This window comes from Pollicipes pollicipes, unplaced genomic scaffold (genome assembly GCF_011947565.3).
Source record: "Pollicipes pollicipes isolate AB1234 unplaced genomic scaffold, Ppol_2.1 Scaffold_5724;HRSCAF=6776_pilon_pilon_pilon, whole genome shotgun sequence".
NCBI classification, from domain to species: Eukaryota; Metazoa; Arthropoda; class Thecostraca; order Pollicipedomorpha; family Pollicipedidae; genus Pollicipes; species Pollicipes pollicipes.
In genome coordinates, this window is record NW_023596746.1 from 43,584,039 (window position 1) to 43,603,716 (window position 19,678).

A 19,678-nucleotide genomic window follows, 5' to 3' on the forward strand; every position below is an offset into this window, starting at 1 on the left:
TGGGCATGTCCCCCCCCCCCCCCCACACACACACACTTGAGTGTTTAATATTAACCTGATCGCGATGTACGGAAAGAATCGACTTAAACATTGGCGTGCCCCCCCCCCCCCCCCCCCCCCGTTCTTTCTGAGACGTTACTGTGCCAGTTTACAATGATCTGTACGTAAATATTCAACACAACTTTTCATTTTTACATTGCTCGCGCATCTTATCCAAGGTTCCAAGACTTATTTCACAGTACAGTCATTTTGAGCAAACATCGGCTCCGCGTCAAAGAACTATTTGCTTTTCACGCGACTTCGCCGGCGTGTGGAGCTGTTGTTCTCATTTGCTCTTCCATCCACGCACGCTTCTCAGTATTTCTCAAGTCGCTCTCACGGCTCGCTAGTTCAGATTTATTTACCATGGATTCACGATTCACTTAATTATAAACAAAGGCCATTCCTTCCAGTCAGCCCACCTGTGTTTCTTCCGCCACTTCTCTCAGTGACCGCTACACACAGCACGTAACCGACTGACGCACAGATGTTTTATTACCCCAGGAGCATTGTTAAACTGTCGCCATCAATACCAGTGCTTGTGCTCTCCGGTAACGAATGCCAGAATGCACCCTCTACACTCTCCCGTGCCAATAGTTCTTCCCGCTGTGTTTGAGCCGGCGACAAAACGCAGGGTGGGATGACGAGTCCAGTCTGGCCACCGTTCCTCGACGTGGGGGATAACGGCTGATGCTATTCGCCACAACAAAGTCGAAGACTGAACTATTAAAGATTCATCAACCTTGTGGGGATCATTTTACCTTTTCTTATTATTACAAGTTCCAATTTATTTGTGATGACAGCACATCTGCACACATCACTGGAGACCAGTTCCACTCCCATAAAGTAAAGATTACTTGCGTCGAATAGAGATGAGCGAAGTGATGCAGTATTCGATTCAGCGTTCTGTGAATCATGACTGGGCTCCATTCAGCATTCTGCCAATGATGACTGGACAACAGGCGGCCGTCGACGAGCGCAAAGCGAACAGAAACCACCCGGGGCGAGGACCAGGTCACCGTCCAACTGTACAGCCGGAGAACCTAGCAGGAAGAACTCATCCGAAGGCCGGTGGATCTGGCTAATCGAAAAATAAATGAAACCTTGAGGTGGTTGAGTTTTAACCACTGGCGTAGGTACTGAGCACGAAGCCATGACACCTATTTAGAGAGGGGGTGGGTATCAGGACCCACCCTCTATTTTCGAAGTTTGATGTTCACCATTTGGGATAATGTCATCCAAAGAGTTTGCTCCATAAGTGTTGCTATTTTCTCTCGCAATTCTAACGCCCGTTGTCCGTACCCTCTGCGTTAAATCTCGTCACGGTATGTCCTAATTTTGCCTTGTTACAGATGATCTAATTTTTTAAACTTCTTCACATATCAAGCCAGCGTGTTGTGTTCCATTTTGAAAGCAGCGAAAAGGAAAAAACTGGAAATCAGTACATTGCCTGTTTGCACGCAATCCCGTTTGCATATATATATATATATATATATATATATATATATATATATATATATATATATACAGACTGCGTTAACTGGTGACGGTTCATTCCTGCCAGCTGAACCAGCAAACAAACACCACTGCCCCACATTACAAACAGCCTGATAGCCGCTCGCACGGGCAGCAATCCCGTCAGCCTGAGTGCAGGCGAGCACTCGTGCGGCCAGCAGTGCCGTCAGCTTCTTAGTGCAAGCAAGCACTCGTACGGCCAGCAGTGCCGTCAGCCTCTTAGTGTAGGCAAGCGCTCGTACGGCCAGCAGTGCCGTCAGCCTCTTATTGCAAGCAAGCACTCGTACGGCCAGCAGTGCCGTCAGCCTCTTAGTGTAGGCAAGCGCTCGTACGGCCAGCAGTGCCGTCAGCTTCTTAGTGTAGGCAAGCACTCGTACGGCCAGCGGTGCCATCAGCCTCTTAGTGTAGGCAAGCACTCGTACGGCCAGCAGTACCGTCAGCCACTGTGTGTAGGCGAGCACTCGTAAGCCAGCGGCGCGGAAAGCCATTGAGTGTAAGCGAGCACTCGTGCGGCCAGCCGTGCAGTAAGCCACTGAGTGTAAGCGAGCACTCTCACGGCCAGCGGTGCAGTAAGCCACTGAGTGTAGGCGCGCACTCTCACGGCCAGCGGTGCAGTAAGCCACTGAGTGTAGGCGCGCACTCTCACGGCCAGCGGTGCAGTAAGCTCCTGAGTGCAGGCGGATACAAACTGCCCACCTGACAGGCCGTCCTCGGACGAGATCATTCTCCGAATCCCTCGGCTGTGGAACAACACAAGCCGAGTGCGTCGGTGCTGACCTGTTTCGCCGATCCGTATTGACTCTGCGAAGAAAATAGAGTCGATGATTTTTCAACCCGCGTTTTGAATGGTGCCGCAAACGCATGTGCGGTCCCCACGGTACAGGCCCGAATACCTTTGATCATCAGTTTTCATTTATTTGCGTTTGTTAGTGGGTTAATCAGTGAGTAGACAGGGGCATTGATAACCTTGGTGCCTAATTGTGAATATACGGGGTCACATGCACGTATGCTGGCCATTATCAGTTTTACTTGCATTTGGTACGCTTGTTCAATATCTCAAGGTTTCCAAACACCACCTCTGTCACTTGCGGAACCATCCCAGAAAAAGTAGACCACTGGCGATCACAGTTTGACGGTGGTCAAAGTTATATTGCTTGGCTGACCTGAAGAATTGGCGTGTTTGCAGTACTGCAGGAGGGGCTGAACAGACCCGGTGACACTGAAGGTCGTGCGTTCAGTGCCCTTGGGGCATGCAGCAGGCGGCAACGCACCTGACGTGACGTTCCCCATCTGGTCACTGTTAAGACCACAGAAGCAGCTCCCACTGTGGAACACAAAGCATGTGTATAGCGCGTAAAAACATGAAACCAACCTTGTCCAAAACAACGCTAAAAATTTAGATATCATAAATATCGATACAGTAAGATTGATACACATACATATATACATATATATATATATATATATATATATATATATATATATATATATATATATATATGTATGTATATATTGTGTCTTTGTGGTGTTCCCATTAGGAGTGTTTCTTACATGTACGAAAATGAAAATAGGATTCCGTCCTACTTCAATTAGTCATGCTTCATTTATGTTCTCCGTACCAAAAGATGCTTTCCAACAGTAGTGCACAATTTTTCGTCCTTTAAAACTCAAAACTTATTTCTGGTGCAATTTAGTCTTCTCCGACGATGAGATAGGATCTCGAAACGTTAGAATGGAATGAGTGATGAATATATGAGTAATTTTGTGCGAACCATACTTAATCTAAGCGATGACGCCAAGTCAAAGGCCCGGAAAATAGAACGATGCATCAAAACGCTCGTCAATGCTGAGTCAGCAGTTATTTTTTAATCAAACATATATATATATATATATATACATATATATATATATATATATATATATATATACATATATATATATATATATATACAGATATCCCATTGCCTCGACTAGACATGCCATGTACAAATGGTACCGTGAGCGATTGGAAATTTATAGCGTTGTTTTGGATACGGTTCATTTAACTTACATATTTTGACACCGTCCTCGCTCAGCAAAGGCCATCAACTGTGCAAGAATTGCACCAAAATGACATCATATGAACCATTCTAAGTTGCTTGCTAACGCCCTTGAAGTTTCAACTACGTATGACAGGGGAAAGTTCCGTATCTCAAACCGCTTTGATTGGGTTGAGTCGATTTTGGTCTCAAATTAAGTGCTACATATGCTTGGTACCATGAGGATAAAGCAATTTAACGCGCGCAAAATGTGTCAGAGATCTGCAAACTGTCTCAAATACGCATGTTTCTTCTTCCATCGCCACATTAAGGCATCCACTACATTTTACGCTGCTTATCATATTTGTTATGGCGAACTGGTAGGTTTCAACCGCTAGTCGTTTTCGCGATAAAATAAACTTCATTCCACTACAGCCCCTATGATCCCTCATGGTTGTCAGTTTGCTAAACAGTGTCTAAATGTCTTTACTTATGATCATCAGGAACGTCTAGATTGCGTTTCTAGCTGCAGGCAGGGAAGTGATCATGATTTTCTACTGAGATGATATCCCAGCTTGGCTTCTTTGCTACAGGATTCATGATGTCAAACGTTCATTTTTGTTGTAGCATCGATCCATGCAAATCGTGATAGTTATTTGTGCAGTTATTCGACTAGCAGTAAACGGCCCCTATTAACAGTCTGCGTTGGTAATTGTTGTGTAAATGCATTTCAGTTTAGTTATCAGCGTCTTTCCCGCCTCACCCCGCCGTGTCGTTCACAATTTTCACCTTTATCTCTACCTTTAGCTTCTTTCCTTCGTACCTATATTTACCTTTACGTTTACAACCTTCACCTTTACCTTTATCTAGTGTTGGGCTGCCCAAAGCTCCATGACGGAGGTTAAAGCGAGTGTTTCACATTTGTAGGGGGTTTTGAGCTGAACTAGCTATCTCAAACATCATTTGGTACAGTTCGCGGCCCTGTCCTTCTTCTGCCCTAAACCCTTCAAGTTTCTGAACTAGGCACCCACGAAGATGTGCAGACTGTTTCGGGGAGACCATTTCAAGGTCGCTAAGGCATCTATGACGCCATAATAACCCATCGAAATCGTGCCATTTCATTAGTCATGCGGCGATCAAAGCCAAGAAAAAGTATAATTGTCAAGTCGTTCATATCTGGCGTTCGTGGCGCAAATTTCAGATATAACGGCCGTCAGTTGGCTCTCAACAGTTGTTGTGTAGGGTACCATGGCTTAATCAAATAATGACGTATTGAGGAACTTTCTTATTTAACAGAGAAATTGTATTGTCCAGGACGATCTCTTCCTCATAAAAGTATACCAATAGTTATAGATGGGCTTATTTAATCATATCTAATGCTTGCTCCAATATTTTCAAGTGCGGAACATTCGCCTTAATTTACGAGCTGGCTAACATTTAAATTTCACCAGCGTTCGCCGAGTTCTCAACATTTACATAGCATTCCTCAAGGGAGTATCCCAGTTACGCACGATTTGATCAGTAACACCAGTTCTCTCAAAATCCTTCTAAATGGCTTAGACTTCCGGTTTGAAGCAGCCGACCCTGCGTGAGAAATCTCATCTGACTCACTGCTCACCACTATGAATGTCATGCACTTCATTTGCCTTGCTGTTGCCAACGTGCGTACTTTGTAATGTTTGCAACAGCTCAATGTTTTCAAATGTTTGCACAATAAATTAGACGAGCTATAAAAGCTTGGAACGCTGCTAAGACCAGAAGATATGCGAACGTGAAGCTTTTATCCCGCCAATTCAAGAAACGTCGTACTGTGGCTTTTGGTTTCTCCCCAACGGCGTTTACTACAGTGACTATTTTCGAGGCGCACTTTAACTTTGGAAATGGGAGTATGCATGATCCGTGTGACGGAATGTTTCAGATTTCAACCTATGTGCTCTTCGGTAACAGGCCCTTGCACGCTGGGCCAACCACAAACGGTCTGTTATTCGCACCACTAGAGGTGCGCACGGCCATTGTCATGACGACGGTGGTCGCGGCTGCAGGGAGGAAGGGAAGTGCTGCAACAAAGCACTGACGGCTCAATTTAGGCTCGAAGAATAATTGAAATTGGCATCTTTGTTATGTTTTGACGGTGCTGCTTTACCACTTCCCAGTGCTATTTTTAGACGCAGCTAGTCCTGAGGTTTCGATAGAATATTGTTTTGAAATACGCCCGAAATGTGGGACACCCCTTTCACTGGTTTCTGCATCCGGAGGGAAAAAAACGTTAGAATATGAAACATTTGGTGTTGGCGATCCGGCTAAATTACACTACACATGCATAGTTCACTTATCCAAACAGGCCGCATTGACGGTGTGCCAAAAAGAATAGTATCATGATACGACATTGATTAGCCTGTTAGCGAAATAATGCGATATCATCCCAGATAAGTTATTTTTGCGATAATTATTGTAGTTGCGTCGGCAGATGCATACGTAATTCGATTCAAAACCCAGTCAAATGCCTTACAAAATTAACGGCTGGGGAAATATTCTTAAAATCTGAAATGTGTTCGGAATCTTCGTCCTAGGCTGGACGTACAAACTCCGTAGGTCCTGGTTCAAACATTTTTATGTTATGTACGTTCCTGAGACTCAGTCGGTGTTCATGGTGCCTGATGATCGCGGTGAGTAGTTTTCTAAGATAGTGTCCGGTGCGGGTCATCGTTAACATCCGGCGCAATCAATTTACGTCGAGTCAAATCGGGAACAGACGGAACGGGAGACAAGACCAGAGCATGACAGGACGGGTAGGCTGGGCTGGCGAAGCAGTCGGATGAAACAACTCGTTCCTCCCCTGCCGAGGAATTATGAAGGATGGTGCCGGATGTCAGAATTCAGGCAGTACATCATCGTGGAGGGGCGGCAGTGTCCAGCCTGGTGCTGCTGATAGCCGCGTGGGAAAAACCCGTGAACGCTCTTCACGGGACGCTCACCAGTGGTTACGATCATGAGAGACGACATTGGCTGCTTTACATCTGCACACCGTTCTGCCTACCTATTATGCCGTTCCTCCAAGCAGATCAAGCGGGTTCAAAGCTCTTTCCTCACCCTTCTAAGATGGCCACGAAGAGCTGCTCCTTATCCAGACAGTGGCAGAGACATTTCAGGTGGTTGTCGGCGCTGACGTTGGCGGATTTCCAGTAGGTTTTGTTCGCCGGTCCCACGTAGCACGTTCCATTCACTGCGGGCTTTACTACAGCGCGGGCGCAATGCATCCCAGTTATGACAAGTCGCCGGGACATCGTATTCTCGACGCGCCAAGTGACGTCCCGGCGTCTCCGGGGCAGGCAGGTGTTACAACTACTCAGCACCTCGCGACTGGCTACAGCTGGACGGGAAGCGTTCAGGCCGTCCCAGCAGGCGTGAAGAGCGTGTCATGTCGGTGGCTGCGCTCTCTGAGTGCCGTGACACGTGCGGAAAATGACACGCATTTTGGGGAGGGGCGAACCCAGATTGTTTCAACTACTCAACACGAGCCCAGCGTCTTTTGTTTGGAACGAACTGGTACCAAGTCCCGATGTAACCCCGCCACAGTGATTTCCCAACAGGTCCACCTGTGATCACGTCACGCGCAGACGCGCTTACTCAGAAGTATCGTGCCGTTGAAGTACTCAGTCACGCGGCGCCGTCTCTCTTGGCCGCCGTCAAGCACCGCCCTGGCCACCCGCGACTGCACGCCAGACTGCTTGGCTGGATCACGGAGGACAAGGGTCAGTCGCTTCTCCTCTTGCAGACCTGGTAAGTTACCGCATTTGATATGCATTGTTACCAGATCGAATGGGCCCAAGAACAATGTTGTGGATAATTAACTTAACGGTTTATTGGGAGACATGAGGCCATGACCATAAGGCTCAACCAATTAGCGATGCGTCCATTTGGCTGCGTGTTATGTGAGTGTATACATTTAAGTACGGTACAGCAGTGTGCAGACTTCACCAGATGTGCGTGAACAGAGAATGCCAGAACAGTATTGAGCACTTACCGACCACTCGGGTATGAACGAGTTGCCGCTTCTTAATTCGTCGGTATGTTGCAGGATACATTGAACGGCCAAGGAATTCGGTAACTGCGCTGGAACTACTGTTCTGGGCCGCTGGAACGAAAGAGCTGTTTCAATTGACAACACCCAACGCAAGTATTGCAGGCCATCGCAACTATGACAAATTACAAGTAGTTGTAAGCCGCATAAAAACATAATCTGTCGCGGATCTGCAACTTATATATGTAGGAAATGCTCGGAGTACGCAATCGGAGATCGCGGATTGAATTGGAGAGCTTTCGAATCATGGGTTGGATTGATGCACTGTCAAATAATTGGTATTGATGAACTGTGGCCATTGACATTGATAAATAAATCCATGGATTTGACAGAACCAGAAAACACAATTTTTGTTTGGTGAATAAGCCATTTTAAATGCACACACAAGTTTACTCAATTTTACAAATTTAAACGGGCTAAGCACCTGAATGTCACTTTCTTGAATGTGCTCATGTTTGCTATTTTCACATGCTCTCCTGCACTAGGCTGAAGCGGGGCTTGTACAGATGGGGCGGAACTATTTTATTTATGTCGTATTACGCAAACTAGACAACTCATAATTTCCAAAAAAAAACATGGAAGGTGAAAACAGTTCATAACGAAATGCTTGGAAGTTAGTTTAGTGGTCTCCGGGTATGTGTTCGTGTCTGGGCGGGATCTGAACAAACAACTGTTTGGTCTCAAAATCGCGAGCCTTCAATTACGAGGCCAGCCACTCGCATACAAACATAATTATCTAGGAAAGAGCCTGCTGGAATTCTACCTATGACGGAGAATGCCTACGTAGCTGCGAAAAAGCTTCCTTTCTGGCCATTACTTCTTCCAGTATAATTTATACCAAACCATGTTAAGGCGCCACACGGCACCATGCATAGGAGATAAGTATCCTTGGAGATAAATATCCCATCGTGGTAGACTAAAAAGCCTCATAACTGAACTAAATGAACACTTAGATGGAGAAAGTGCGAGGGATACGAAAGGCTTGCCCGCATAAAGGTCAATGGACAGACACGCACAGGCAAGGATACATGTTGTGAGGAGGAATGACGTCAGTTGCTTACGCAGCTCTACACACGGAGCGATTGAGAACTAGAATCCAAATGCTATGCCCCGATACCGCCTGGAGTATTCCGCAGGCGTCGAGGGTTTTGGCTTGGTAAAAGCAGCCCTGCTACCTCAGAACCTTGCTGACAGTCAGGAAAAATCGAACGGTAGTGGCCAGTCCTCTGCTGTCTGCTTGCAGGAGCTGTTTAGTTGAATATCACATATGGATGACATCACGAGCCGCCGATTATGTATCCCGCCATGGTGTTCAGAAAGGTGAAACATGAAATGTCGGAATGGGTCAAAGTGAAATCACACACGGCCGGCTCACGACAACGATGGGATTTCTCTGATATTATGGCTCATCTAACTTAAGCATAGTAGCAACTGTTTTGAAAGTAAGTGAGCTGTGTTGACCCGTCTATTTACGAAAGGTGCGAGCTCTTTTAGCCTGAAGTTTGTAACTCACGTGACAACAGGTGGTGAGCTGGTGTGACATGTCCTGTCACTGATCCCCACCGACAAGCGGTTAAGCCAAGTGATGGCTTATCTCAAGCAGTTCCAAACGGTGAAGTTTGTTGCAAGACACTAGCTGTCTAAGCTAAACTAGATGTGTAGGCATTCACTGCTGGCGTCAAACTTCGGTACCTGACCTTGCGTCAAATTGTGTTGGTTCAGAATGCATAATTTTTTCGTTTCACACGTACAGGAAATATGGTGGAAGCCTTGGCCCCATGGTTCAGGAGTTATATCAAAAGCTTGGTGGGGTTACTTTAAACGAGTGGTACGGAATGCAATATTTGGTTCTAAAGTTATTACAGGTACTGGAAAAAGCGTTAGGCAGCAATGCAAGCCTTTGGCGATAGCCACTTGTATGTTTGAAACATATTGATAGAATTTTGTGCGACACTAACTCGACATAGGTGCATGTGACTGCCGCTAACATTTGCGGTAACGTCAGCCAGCGTTTAATGCCGCTAGCGCTATTGAATTCCACGAGCAACTCCCACTTGCACACTTTCTTACTACCGCAATAGCGTCAACAATCTACCAAAACCTAGTTAGTTACATTGAAGACGTGGGCTTTATTTATAACAGCAATGCGCTTTGATTTGTTGACCAGTCTTGTGTACTTCGTTTTTACTCACCGGTTTCTCTGTTCAGCGACTTGTCTGGTTCCGTCAAAAAAGCCTTTGCCATGATGTAGTGGGTTCGTTTGTTGGAGGTGATGGTGATATTTTCTCCTGTAACTTTTTAAAACATTTCGACTTGTTAACTAAGCAATGTGAAAGACATGACACTTCTAAAACCACCGCTTAAATGCGCGTTTAAGAAAACAAATGCTCGTAAAGGAGGGACTTCATGAAAAATGAAAGTTAAAGTCCTTGTAAAAAACAAGGGTGGGTGTATCTTGCAACTGGGGATGAATATTGAACAGAAAGAAGCTGGAAATGGTAAATTAAGACAAACGTAATTGTAGGGCTGATGGCGGGCAACAACACAATAGAGCGTCCAGGCAGGCAATGCAAACGCCCATTGTATGCCCATAGGTACAATCCGTAAGGATCTTATCTTTGTCATACGTACGCGCGTGCATACATCACGGCATATAAAGATTCCTTAGCTCTGAATAAAAGGGCTGCAAACATATATATTTAATTGTGACAAACCTGTAAGGGAGCGCTGACGATGGGTTTCTTTACTGTCAGTATTTTCACCGTTGTAGGTCACATTTTGGGATGATTCCGGATGTTCAGAGCTGTTGGTAGCTGGTCCTAGAACAGAACATCATTACTTTGTCAAGCAACAGCCATATGTGGCAATTTTTCATCGAGTTGCTTTGCTCTTGGTAAGTGCTATTCTGAGTGGAAAAAGCATTGACACGACCGATAGTTAACCTACCTGGCATCCATGCTTGTTTCACGTTCTTGCCAGTGGTGTTCTCGAATTTTGCCTCTTTTACGTCATGGTTCCATTCAAAGGTCCGAGGCCGGAAACCTGAAAAGCGAATATTTGTGATTAGTTTAAGGTGACGCCTGTACTTTTATTTTTAAAACGGGCTTCTCCAGCTACACGTACGGGCTGACAACTTAACATTCCAATTCGGTTGCGTGAGCAACCTAGAGTGACTATGTAATCCATCCTTCACAACGTGCTGGATGCTGCCCACATTTAATTATCATTATTTGTTACCAGGGAAACAACTATACCAAATACATGAAATGCATGAAGGGCATTGCTACAAGAAGGCTGATCATGCATGAAGCTGTTCTCGGACGCAGCGTGCTTTTTTCTAGCTTCTTGGACGAGAGGGAGTGTAGTAGTCCCAGAGCGCTACCTACCTTCCGATAAGAAGTACTACTTAATTTCAGGAGTGCAAGAAAAATAATTATTGTCGGGCAGGTAAGTTACTGAACGGCGTCTCTTTATTTTGGAGGCGTGCAACACGAATAAGTCATTCCTTCCAGATACTGTACGGTTGTAAAGCTAGGTTAACTCATTCAATTTTCAGTTTTACAGCTTCCAGCTCAGTTTCATCTTCATCTTTGCCATTCCGCTCTCATCTGCAATTTCATTAGGTGGGAGCAAACGTTATGGTTATTTGGTAGTTTGTATTAACCCTCCAAAAACACAAATTAAAGTAAAGAATTAACGAAGACATAGGGAGTTCATACTCTTTCAGCAAATGATGTAATGTATCTGACCCTTGATAAGCTGTTGATGCTCCAGACGGCGCAAAAAAGATAAATTCAGGACATTATGTCGTGAGCTGGATTTTGTGATCAGTACAACTTTAAGAGTTAACATTAACGCCGAAATCTGAATCGTGTCTATGTATGCACAGAGCAAGGGCACCAGGTACCTTAAAGTCCAAGACACCCCCGCGACTCCAGCCGCTTGCACGCGTCGAGTTTGGTTTGTTTACAAGATGCATCACGATCGGCGCCAGTGTGCCAAATGCAAGGTTTTCACACATCCCCAATTTTCGGTCTCGCCACCACATCACGAAAGGAGAGCCTGGTGCAAACACCAGCAAGGCCTGGTAGAGAATTTTGCTTCAGGTATTTCTTTTATCCGAAGAAACTTGACGACCAAATTGCATCACTCCCGAAATGCAGCAGTGAAAAATTCAATACGTGTCTTCTGAATAGAATTTACAAGATGAATATCACAATTTGAGCACTTATTTTAACATATTTTAAGCCAAATCGGCTGATAACAAAACTTTTCCAAAAAAGTTTCAGTCTTTATATTCATCTCACTACTTTTGTTTTTCCTGGTATCATACGAGTGTGATACCACTTTAATTTTCCTTCCTTTCCCACTGCCTTTAGAGGTACCATCTGTTGCTTAAATTGTTGACCAATTCATGTGCAAGATGCTCCAACTGCAAATGTGCACGTATTTTGTACATAAATCGGATTAATTCGCCAGCCGCCCAAACATGTTTGATATGCAAGTGAACAATTCACCGGGAATGAAAGAGACAATTTACAAAACTTATTTTTACCGCCATTTTTGCCCTCTTAAACCCTCGGTTAGCCATCTTTGGCTCATGGCGGTGCTCGATAATGATAAATCTAAGCCTTTCGAGTGTCTCACCAGGCTCCCTGACAAGGCTATCCTTATGCTGCCATGTATGCTGCTTTGGGACAGACCTGACGCAGCTAACACAGAAGTGTTTGATGGCGAAATTCTGCCTTCCGGAAATGTTTATCATGCACGCTTCTTACTTATTTCGCATTTTAATCTCTTAGATTGGTGGACGTGATTGCTATTTATGTTTGGGGGGTGGGTGGGATGACTCTGTTTGTCAGCAAACTGTGCAAAGTGTGGTACTGACTTTTTGTTTTGGGGGGCCAGGGAGAAGCGCGCCCTGAAAAAGCCAGTAAGTCTCCCGTGGACCAAGTAATTGCTTACCTCAACCGCTGTCAACGCATGATTTGTAACCATAACTAGCCATTTGCTGTCCTAATGCATCGAACTTTGTCTAAGACACGTTGTGATGCCACAAGCATGCAATGGGCTTATTTCGTTCCACATTCTTGATTATTTGTCCCAAATTTCTTGAAGTGGTCCCTCATGGTTGCTTTAACCAGATTTTTTCCATAGTCGTCATGGTTTGGTGACTGACAAATGACTACTATATATATGCACTATATTTTTAACACTGATGCTGTAAGGTGCAGAGCAAATATAATATGAGGTAATATCGACATTAAGCAAATAGACCATTGCATTGAAAATGTGAAGCCAACATCACAATTACGTCATTATATATGAGTTAACAGGTCTAAATAGATGACTTTGCTGCAGCTGAAAATGCAAGCACCAAATTGGCATGGTCATCTGAAAGTTATGTTACTTTTGGAGAAGAGCGATTGTTTTGTGGAGCATACCCATTGTTGCTCTTGACAGAGGTTAACCATGGCGATCAGAATAGGTTGTTCAAGTTATTTGAAGTGTTTTCATTTGTGTGTTGTCAACTTTGTCTGATGTCAACAAGCATACACAAATGAACTGAATACAAAGGCAAGCTGAAACCAGCCAAAAAATGAGCTTTATCATGTTGTTATCATAAGTGCTGCTCTCAACAGGTAGGTGAGTTGAGATGGCGTTCAACATATAGGCTACTCTAAGTAAGGTTAAGTTGGTTAAGTGCATGGCAAGTGACAATAGGAATTGCGCAGGTATCAGTAACTCGCAACTGCTGTTGTGATACCAACAGGTTAGACAGGATGAGATGAAGTAAGACCTCCCTAGGTTAGACATAGTTAGGCTACTTTCATGGAAATAAACATTGGTATTTTGTAAGCCACACTGACAAAATGTTTGTTTTCCCTGACCCTATCTTAACAGAAGCCAAAGGTATGTGTGTTGTGCTTGACTTGGTGATGACTTGATGTTTAGGAGTCCAAGGTTTTTTTTGTTTAAGAGCTTTATGCTTGTTGAATTTTCTGTTGTTGTTGAATTCCTTTGCTTTGTATTGTGTTTAAAACGCTGCGGAAGGGAAGTGCAAAGTGCAGCATCAAATTTTTGGTGTTACTGAATTGCGTTATGCTTATTACACTGTCATGAAGTTGCTATGCTTTAATGTATTCTGCTTCACGTTAATGGCCTAAGATGTTAAGAAACAAAACAGTTTTGTCAGGTTTATGATATTACGTCCACGCCACCCTGAAATTGATGTCTGCTGAAGCATCATTCACTAGCTCATAAGTTTCATCTTTTGTAACTTGAATTTTTCACTCCCGGGCAGCCTTTTTGCGATGAAATTTTTTGCTCCCACCCTAGTTCAAAAGCACTTCTGGCTCAATGGGATCCATTGCTGTTGAATAGAAACGCGCCGTGTAACGAGTACTTTTCATCAATATAGCTGAATTACGTCGTTGCCACACGACAACACGCTGAGAAAGTATAAAATTTTGACTCTTACCGGCAGACTTTTCATTCTTCTCAACAAGGAGGAATCCTTGCGCTGCTTTTCCTTGTGAAGAATCCATTTTCCACTCGCGAACAGTCACGTTGCCAGCTGTGTCAGTTGATCCGCACTCACATCCATTTCTGTGAAAAACAAACGCCGATAAATGGATTCGCCAAGGCATTGTTAACATCTACAGCAGAACCGTCCGAGACCACGCAGCATCTCGATCACAACACATGTGCTCAGTATTTCTTAAGGTTGAAAATGTTTTTTTCAAGTCGCATTTCCCGGCTTGCTCTAAGTGAATAAGATCATAAAGTTTTGTAATAAATTTATCTCTGGGAAATATTTCATTTATGAAGATATTCAAGGAACCATCAAATGAGATGATATAAGATGAATATACACACACACACACACATATATATATATATATATACCACTTCTGGTGTACTTTTTAAGTGGAAAAGATCGCTCCAGACAGCACAGATGTCTGTTAAGAAAATATGCTTCTCAAGACGTCATGGTTTGATTACGTCATCGTAAATAATACAATTTTGATTGAGAACCAACTGACGGTCGTTGTATTTAGAAACCGCCATCACGAACGCCAGATTAATTAGATTTTCTTAGCCTGGCTCGCCGCATGGCTTATAGGATGGCAGGAGTTGAAAGACGTTATTATGACGTCATGAATGTCAAGGTGACTCTGAAATACCCTCCCCCGATATACCTTTTCCCATCTTCTCGGCCATTTAGCTCAAAAACTAGAGGGGCTTTAGTCTATGGAGGGCTGGATTGTACACAGCGCCGAAAGCTCTTCAAGATGGCTATTTCCGTTCAAAGCCACATATAAATGTAGAACACTCCCTCTAACGTGTAGCAGATAAATCGGGCCACACGTATATATATATGTACGGTGCAGCCCAGGCACGCCCACAAGCAGCTTTGTTGTAATGCAAACACGAATTTTAGACGGCGACACTACTGTGGCATGCTTTTTAAATAAATAAAAAATGTTCAAACACCGCCTGGGGTATTTCACGAACCGCCGCAAGCGGTCTCAGTATTTCAATGTCCAATCACCGGTTAAAGAAATTGAAACGTTAATCGATAGCCTTAGTCTTATAGTTTGCGGTTATCGTATAGGTCATGACATCATGGACTAAGACAAATATATTTTTTTGAAATTGGACGGTCTTCATACATCCGCAAGATCATCAGCAACCGCAGTAATTGTTTTCAGAAAGCCCCAATATCACGACATTTGGGTGCTTGTAGTTGTAGCACGTCGCATACTTCACAGCTTGCTGGCAACGGAGAGGCCTTCGACTTATGCGTTAAAAGCGTACCATATTGTTAACGATCCAACGGTGAAGGCCCCTGGCAGAGTTAACGGAACCGTTCCACCTTTGAAGATATTGAAGCAAGCGTCAGATAAAATGCAATAATCTCGCTTATAACCATTGATATACTTTTAGGTGGAGAAGACTACTCTAGACACTGCAGTTGCTCTACTTGGTAAATATGCTCCTCAATGCGTCATTGTTTGATTACGTAGTCGTATCTTGCAGAACATTGATTTAGAGGCAATTGGCGGCAGTCGTGCTCACGAACGTGCACACTAACGCCATATTTGAATGATTCAACAATCATATTTTCTTGGTCTGGATTGCCGCATAGCAAAGGAATGACGCGATCTAAATGACGTTATTATGGCGTCGTAGACGCCTGGATGACTGAAAGAGTTCTCCCGAAATGGTCTGCACATCTTTGCAGACGTAAAGCTAAGAAACTTGATGGGTTTAGGTCTTAGAAAGGACAGGACTGTTAACAGCACCGCATGATCTTCAAGATAGCTATTTTAGTTCAAAAGCCATATAAATGTGGAACACTCCCTTTAAGTCAGGTGGGGCTCCGGTCAGGTCATCGGCTATGGTTGACTGCGGTAGGGGATATGGATTCCGGGCAATATGACCTGTTGAACCCAAATTGGCCTGCTCAGAAGTTTTCAGTTTGCTAAATGCATTGGATTACTAAGCAATTTGCCACAGCCTAAGACACCGCGAACAATTCTGCTTTGTCATTAATAAGTGGACCTGACATGACCTTTGTTAGCGATTAAATACGTTCCCGTATAACTTCCCGGACTCTGAATAAGGTAAAGCTAAACCGGTCGATGCAACATATTTTAACACAACACAGTTGTCAAATTTAAGTCTAAGCAGTCAGCCAAACTCCAACACATTGGATGAATGCAGTCAAATTGACATTAATGTCGAACACGTTGATGTGATCCCAGCATCGTTAGTCAGCTCCCAGTGACGCCTTGGTAGATGCAGATGCAGCGCTTCTCCAGCTCGCGCGCGTCAGTGAGATGTCCACCAATCTTCGACTCACACTCCGAGCAGCATGAGTCGCGTGCCTGCCAGGTCGCGACAGGCGACGAAGCAGTCGACCAGGCTGGTGCGGCCCGGCTGCGCGCGCCAGCGCACCGACGCCGGACGCTCCGCCACCCAGAGCACGCGGTGGCCAGCTGGCGGCGCAGCAGACACCGGACGTCAGTGACTGAGGACCCTCCTCCCCGGGCTAACTCGACTGGGTCGGGCCGGACGTGTTACACGCTAGACATTGTGTGGAGGCTGCGATGGCATGAGGTAGCTCGGAATACGGATTGTCTTAGCGATGCTATGAACGGTAGATGTGAGAGCGAATGCGTTACAGTGGCAGGGAAACGTAGGAAGTGGAGCGGGAAAATGACGGCAAGTTTTTAGATACATCACACATAGTTGCAGGCATGAAATATTTGGAATATCTACAACATAAGCCTTGAATGACATTTGGGACATACTTAAAAGCATACTGTGTTGAAATAAAATAAGTGAAAGTGAAATAAAAAAACATACTCATGCCCAGCTATGTACTTTGATATCATCAGTAAGTGACATAGCACCAAAAGGGTATGGTAATAAATACATTTTGACCATTAGCGGTGTGAATCACACGTTTCACGTTTTGGCACAGCACTTTGTTTTCATTGTAGCCCCAGATATCATTTCCGGAATGCAATATATTGGTGGGACACTTAATACGATATCTTGGGACTTCCCCGACTGGGTGATGATTCAACCTGTCAGATAATTGCGGTAACTAGCACGGTACGGATTCAAGGCCTCTGAAGTGCAATGTAGAAATTGCAAGTGATACGCTTGCCGTGAACACTTTCAGAAGTCAATTTTGTACCGTCATTATGGCCGTAAAAACATTACACGTTCAATGACCGCATGTCCTGCTGCTCTGGTGTCATCGCCACTCGTTCACAGCCCGTGCGAGGAGATGGAAAAATATGCTGCTGAGCTATCAGTACTGGACACACGTTTGGCCCACCATCTGGCCGCTAGCCGGTCATACCTCCGGCCCTTCATCTCACCACTAGCCGGCCACACCCCTGGCCCGTCACCTGACCGCTAGCGGGCCACACCTCCGGCCCGTCATCTGACCTCTGGTCGGCCACACCCTGACACGTTATCTGACCGCTAGCCGGCCACACCCCCGGTCCGTCATCTGACCTCTGGTCGGCCACACCCTGACACGTTATCTGACCGCTAGCCGGCCACACCCCCGGTCCGCCATCTGACCTCCGGTCGGCCACACCCCAGCCCGTTACCTGACCGCTAGCCGGCCAGACCCCCGGCCCGTTATCTGACCTCCGGTCGGCCACACCCCCGGCCCCTTATCTGACCTCCAGCCAGCCACAACCCCGGCCCGTTATCTGACCTCCGGTCGGTCACACCCCCGGCCCGTTATCTAACCTCTGTTCTTCAGGGAGTCCAGGTTACGTCTCCACACACTGACGGTCAGGACCGAGTAGGAGTCGTCGCTGCCGTGGCCCCTCTGGCAATGGGACATCGGCAGGCTTCGGAAAGTGTCACCAGCGCCGCCGGCATCGCCACACCGACACCCATCTCTGCGGGACATTGGAAACTCCATCACTTCCTGGCTTTCAGCGTTCAGCGTTCTTGTACATCGTAGCACAAAAGCTGAAAGCTTTTTCGTTATGATATGACATTCTTGGTATGCGTTGATACCTTTGCAGTTACAACTTTTACTATGTTCACATAATACACAAAAGTATATATAGATATATAAGCACATACATATATATCATACACATAAGCATATACATAGCATACATAAGCAAAAGCATATACATATACATCATTAGATACATGGAATCAGATATTTGCGCATACATGCATATGTACACACACACACACACATATATATACATATATATATATATATATATATATATATATATATATATATATATACTACATATGTGTGTGTGTGTGTGTGTGTGTGTACAGAATCGGACAGATCTTGGTTAACAACGGTTTTCCAAATTCTGACGTTGAAAACAAAATACCATGACATATGACAAGACACTTTGACAGCAAACCATGACAAGACATCCAACCAACCGTCGAACTCTATTGTCAAAATCAAATGACATCTGCCCACGAACAAGGCGAAAAAGCTTTACAGGAAATAATCTCTCGACATAATGAGAGGATCCCTAACTTTCTTATGAGACACAGCCCAGACAAACCCTACAAACTAAAATGTACCCATGTAGTGTATCAATCAAAATGCAACATCGAAGGCTGCAAACATCGTTCGATGCACTACCTTGGTGTGACCACAACGGCACTCTCACGACCCCTAACAATGCACTTACATGACGGGGCACCTCTGGACCACATGCGACACGAACACGACCGGACATTGGCACAACAACTAGCAGACAACACTGACATTTTACGGGGCGTGCAATGACAGAAGACGCCTTCAAATTTGGGAAAGGATATGCATTAACGAACAACCCTAAACAGACAAACAACTTCTTGCACAACTCGTGAACTATTTGGTGGTGGCGGTCACCAGTATTGATGTGATTGTGGCCATAGTGTTCTCATTGCGTCTTTGAAGTGTTCCTGCTATGAGTGTATCTTATATGCATTAAAGTGAAAATAGGATTCTGTCTTACTTCAATGAGACCTGCTGCATTTGTGTTCTCTGGACCAACAGATGTTTTCCAATAGAAGTGCACGATTGTTGTCTTTTCCAACTCGAAACCTATTTCTTGTGCTATTCAGTCTTCTCCGACGATGAGATATGATTTTGAAACCTTAGAATGTAAAGATCGACGAATATCTGAGAAATTTTGTGCGAACCATCTTTAATCTAAGCGATGATGCCAAGTCAAAAGCCCGGAAACCACAACGATGCGTCAAAAAGCTCGCCAATGCTGAGTCAGCAATGGTATTTAATCAAACAGGTATAAAAGAAAGGATTCTGCCAAAATATTCCAACCTATCTATCTATCTATCTATCTATCTATCTATCTATCTATCTATCTATCTATATATCTATCTATCTATATATATATAGATATAGATATAGATATAGATATAGATATAGATATAGATATAGATATATATATATATATATATATCTATCGATCTATCTATCTATCTATCTATCTATATATAT

The 19,678-nt window shown here is 44.5% G+C and overlaps 1 protein-coding gene across 1 annotated transcript in view; it reads right to left on the reverse strand.

Moving 5' to 3' along the window:
• LOC119103091 (uncharacterized) overlaps positions 1–19,678 on the reverse strand; it is a gene marked incomplete in the record, with an annotated part of 36,402 nt that overhangs the window by 3,028 nt on the left and 13,696 nt on the right. The window contains 11 exon segments of the mRNA XM_037226539.1: positions 2,251–2,355; positions 2,718–2,878; positions 6,663–6,807; positions 7,200–7,304; positions 7,597–7,707; positions 9,846–9,947; positions 10,368–10,472; positions 10,600–10,695; positions 14,135–14,262; positions 16,523–16,658; positions 17,935–18,089. Of these exon segments, the coding sequence (XP_037082434.1) occupies positions 2,251–2,355; positions 2,718–2,878; positions 6,663–6,807; positions 7,200–7,304; positions 7,597–7,707; positions 9,846–9,947; positions 10,368–10,472; positions 10,600–10,695; positions 14,135–14,262; positions 16,523–16,658; positions 17,935–18,089 (1,349 nt within the window).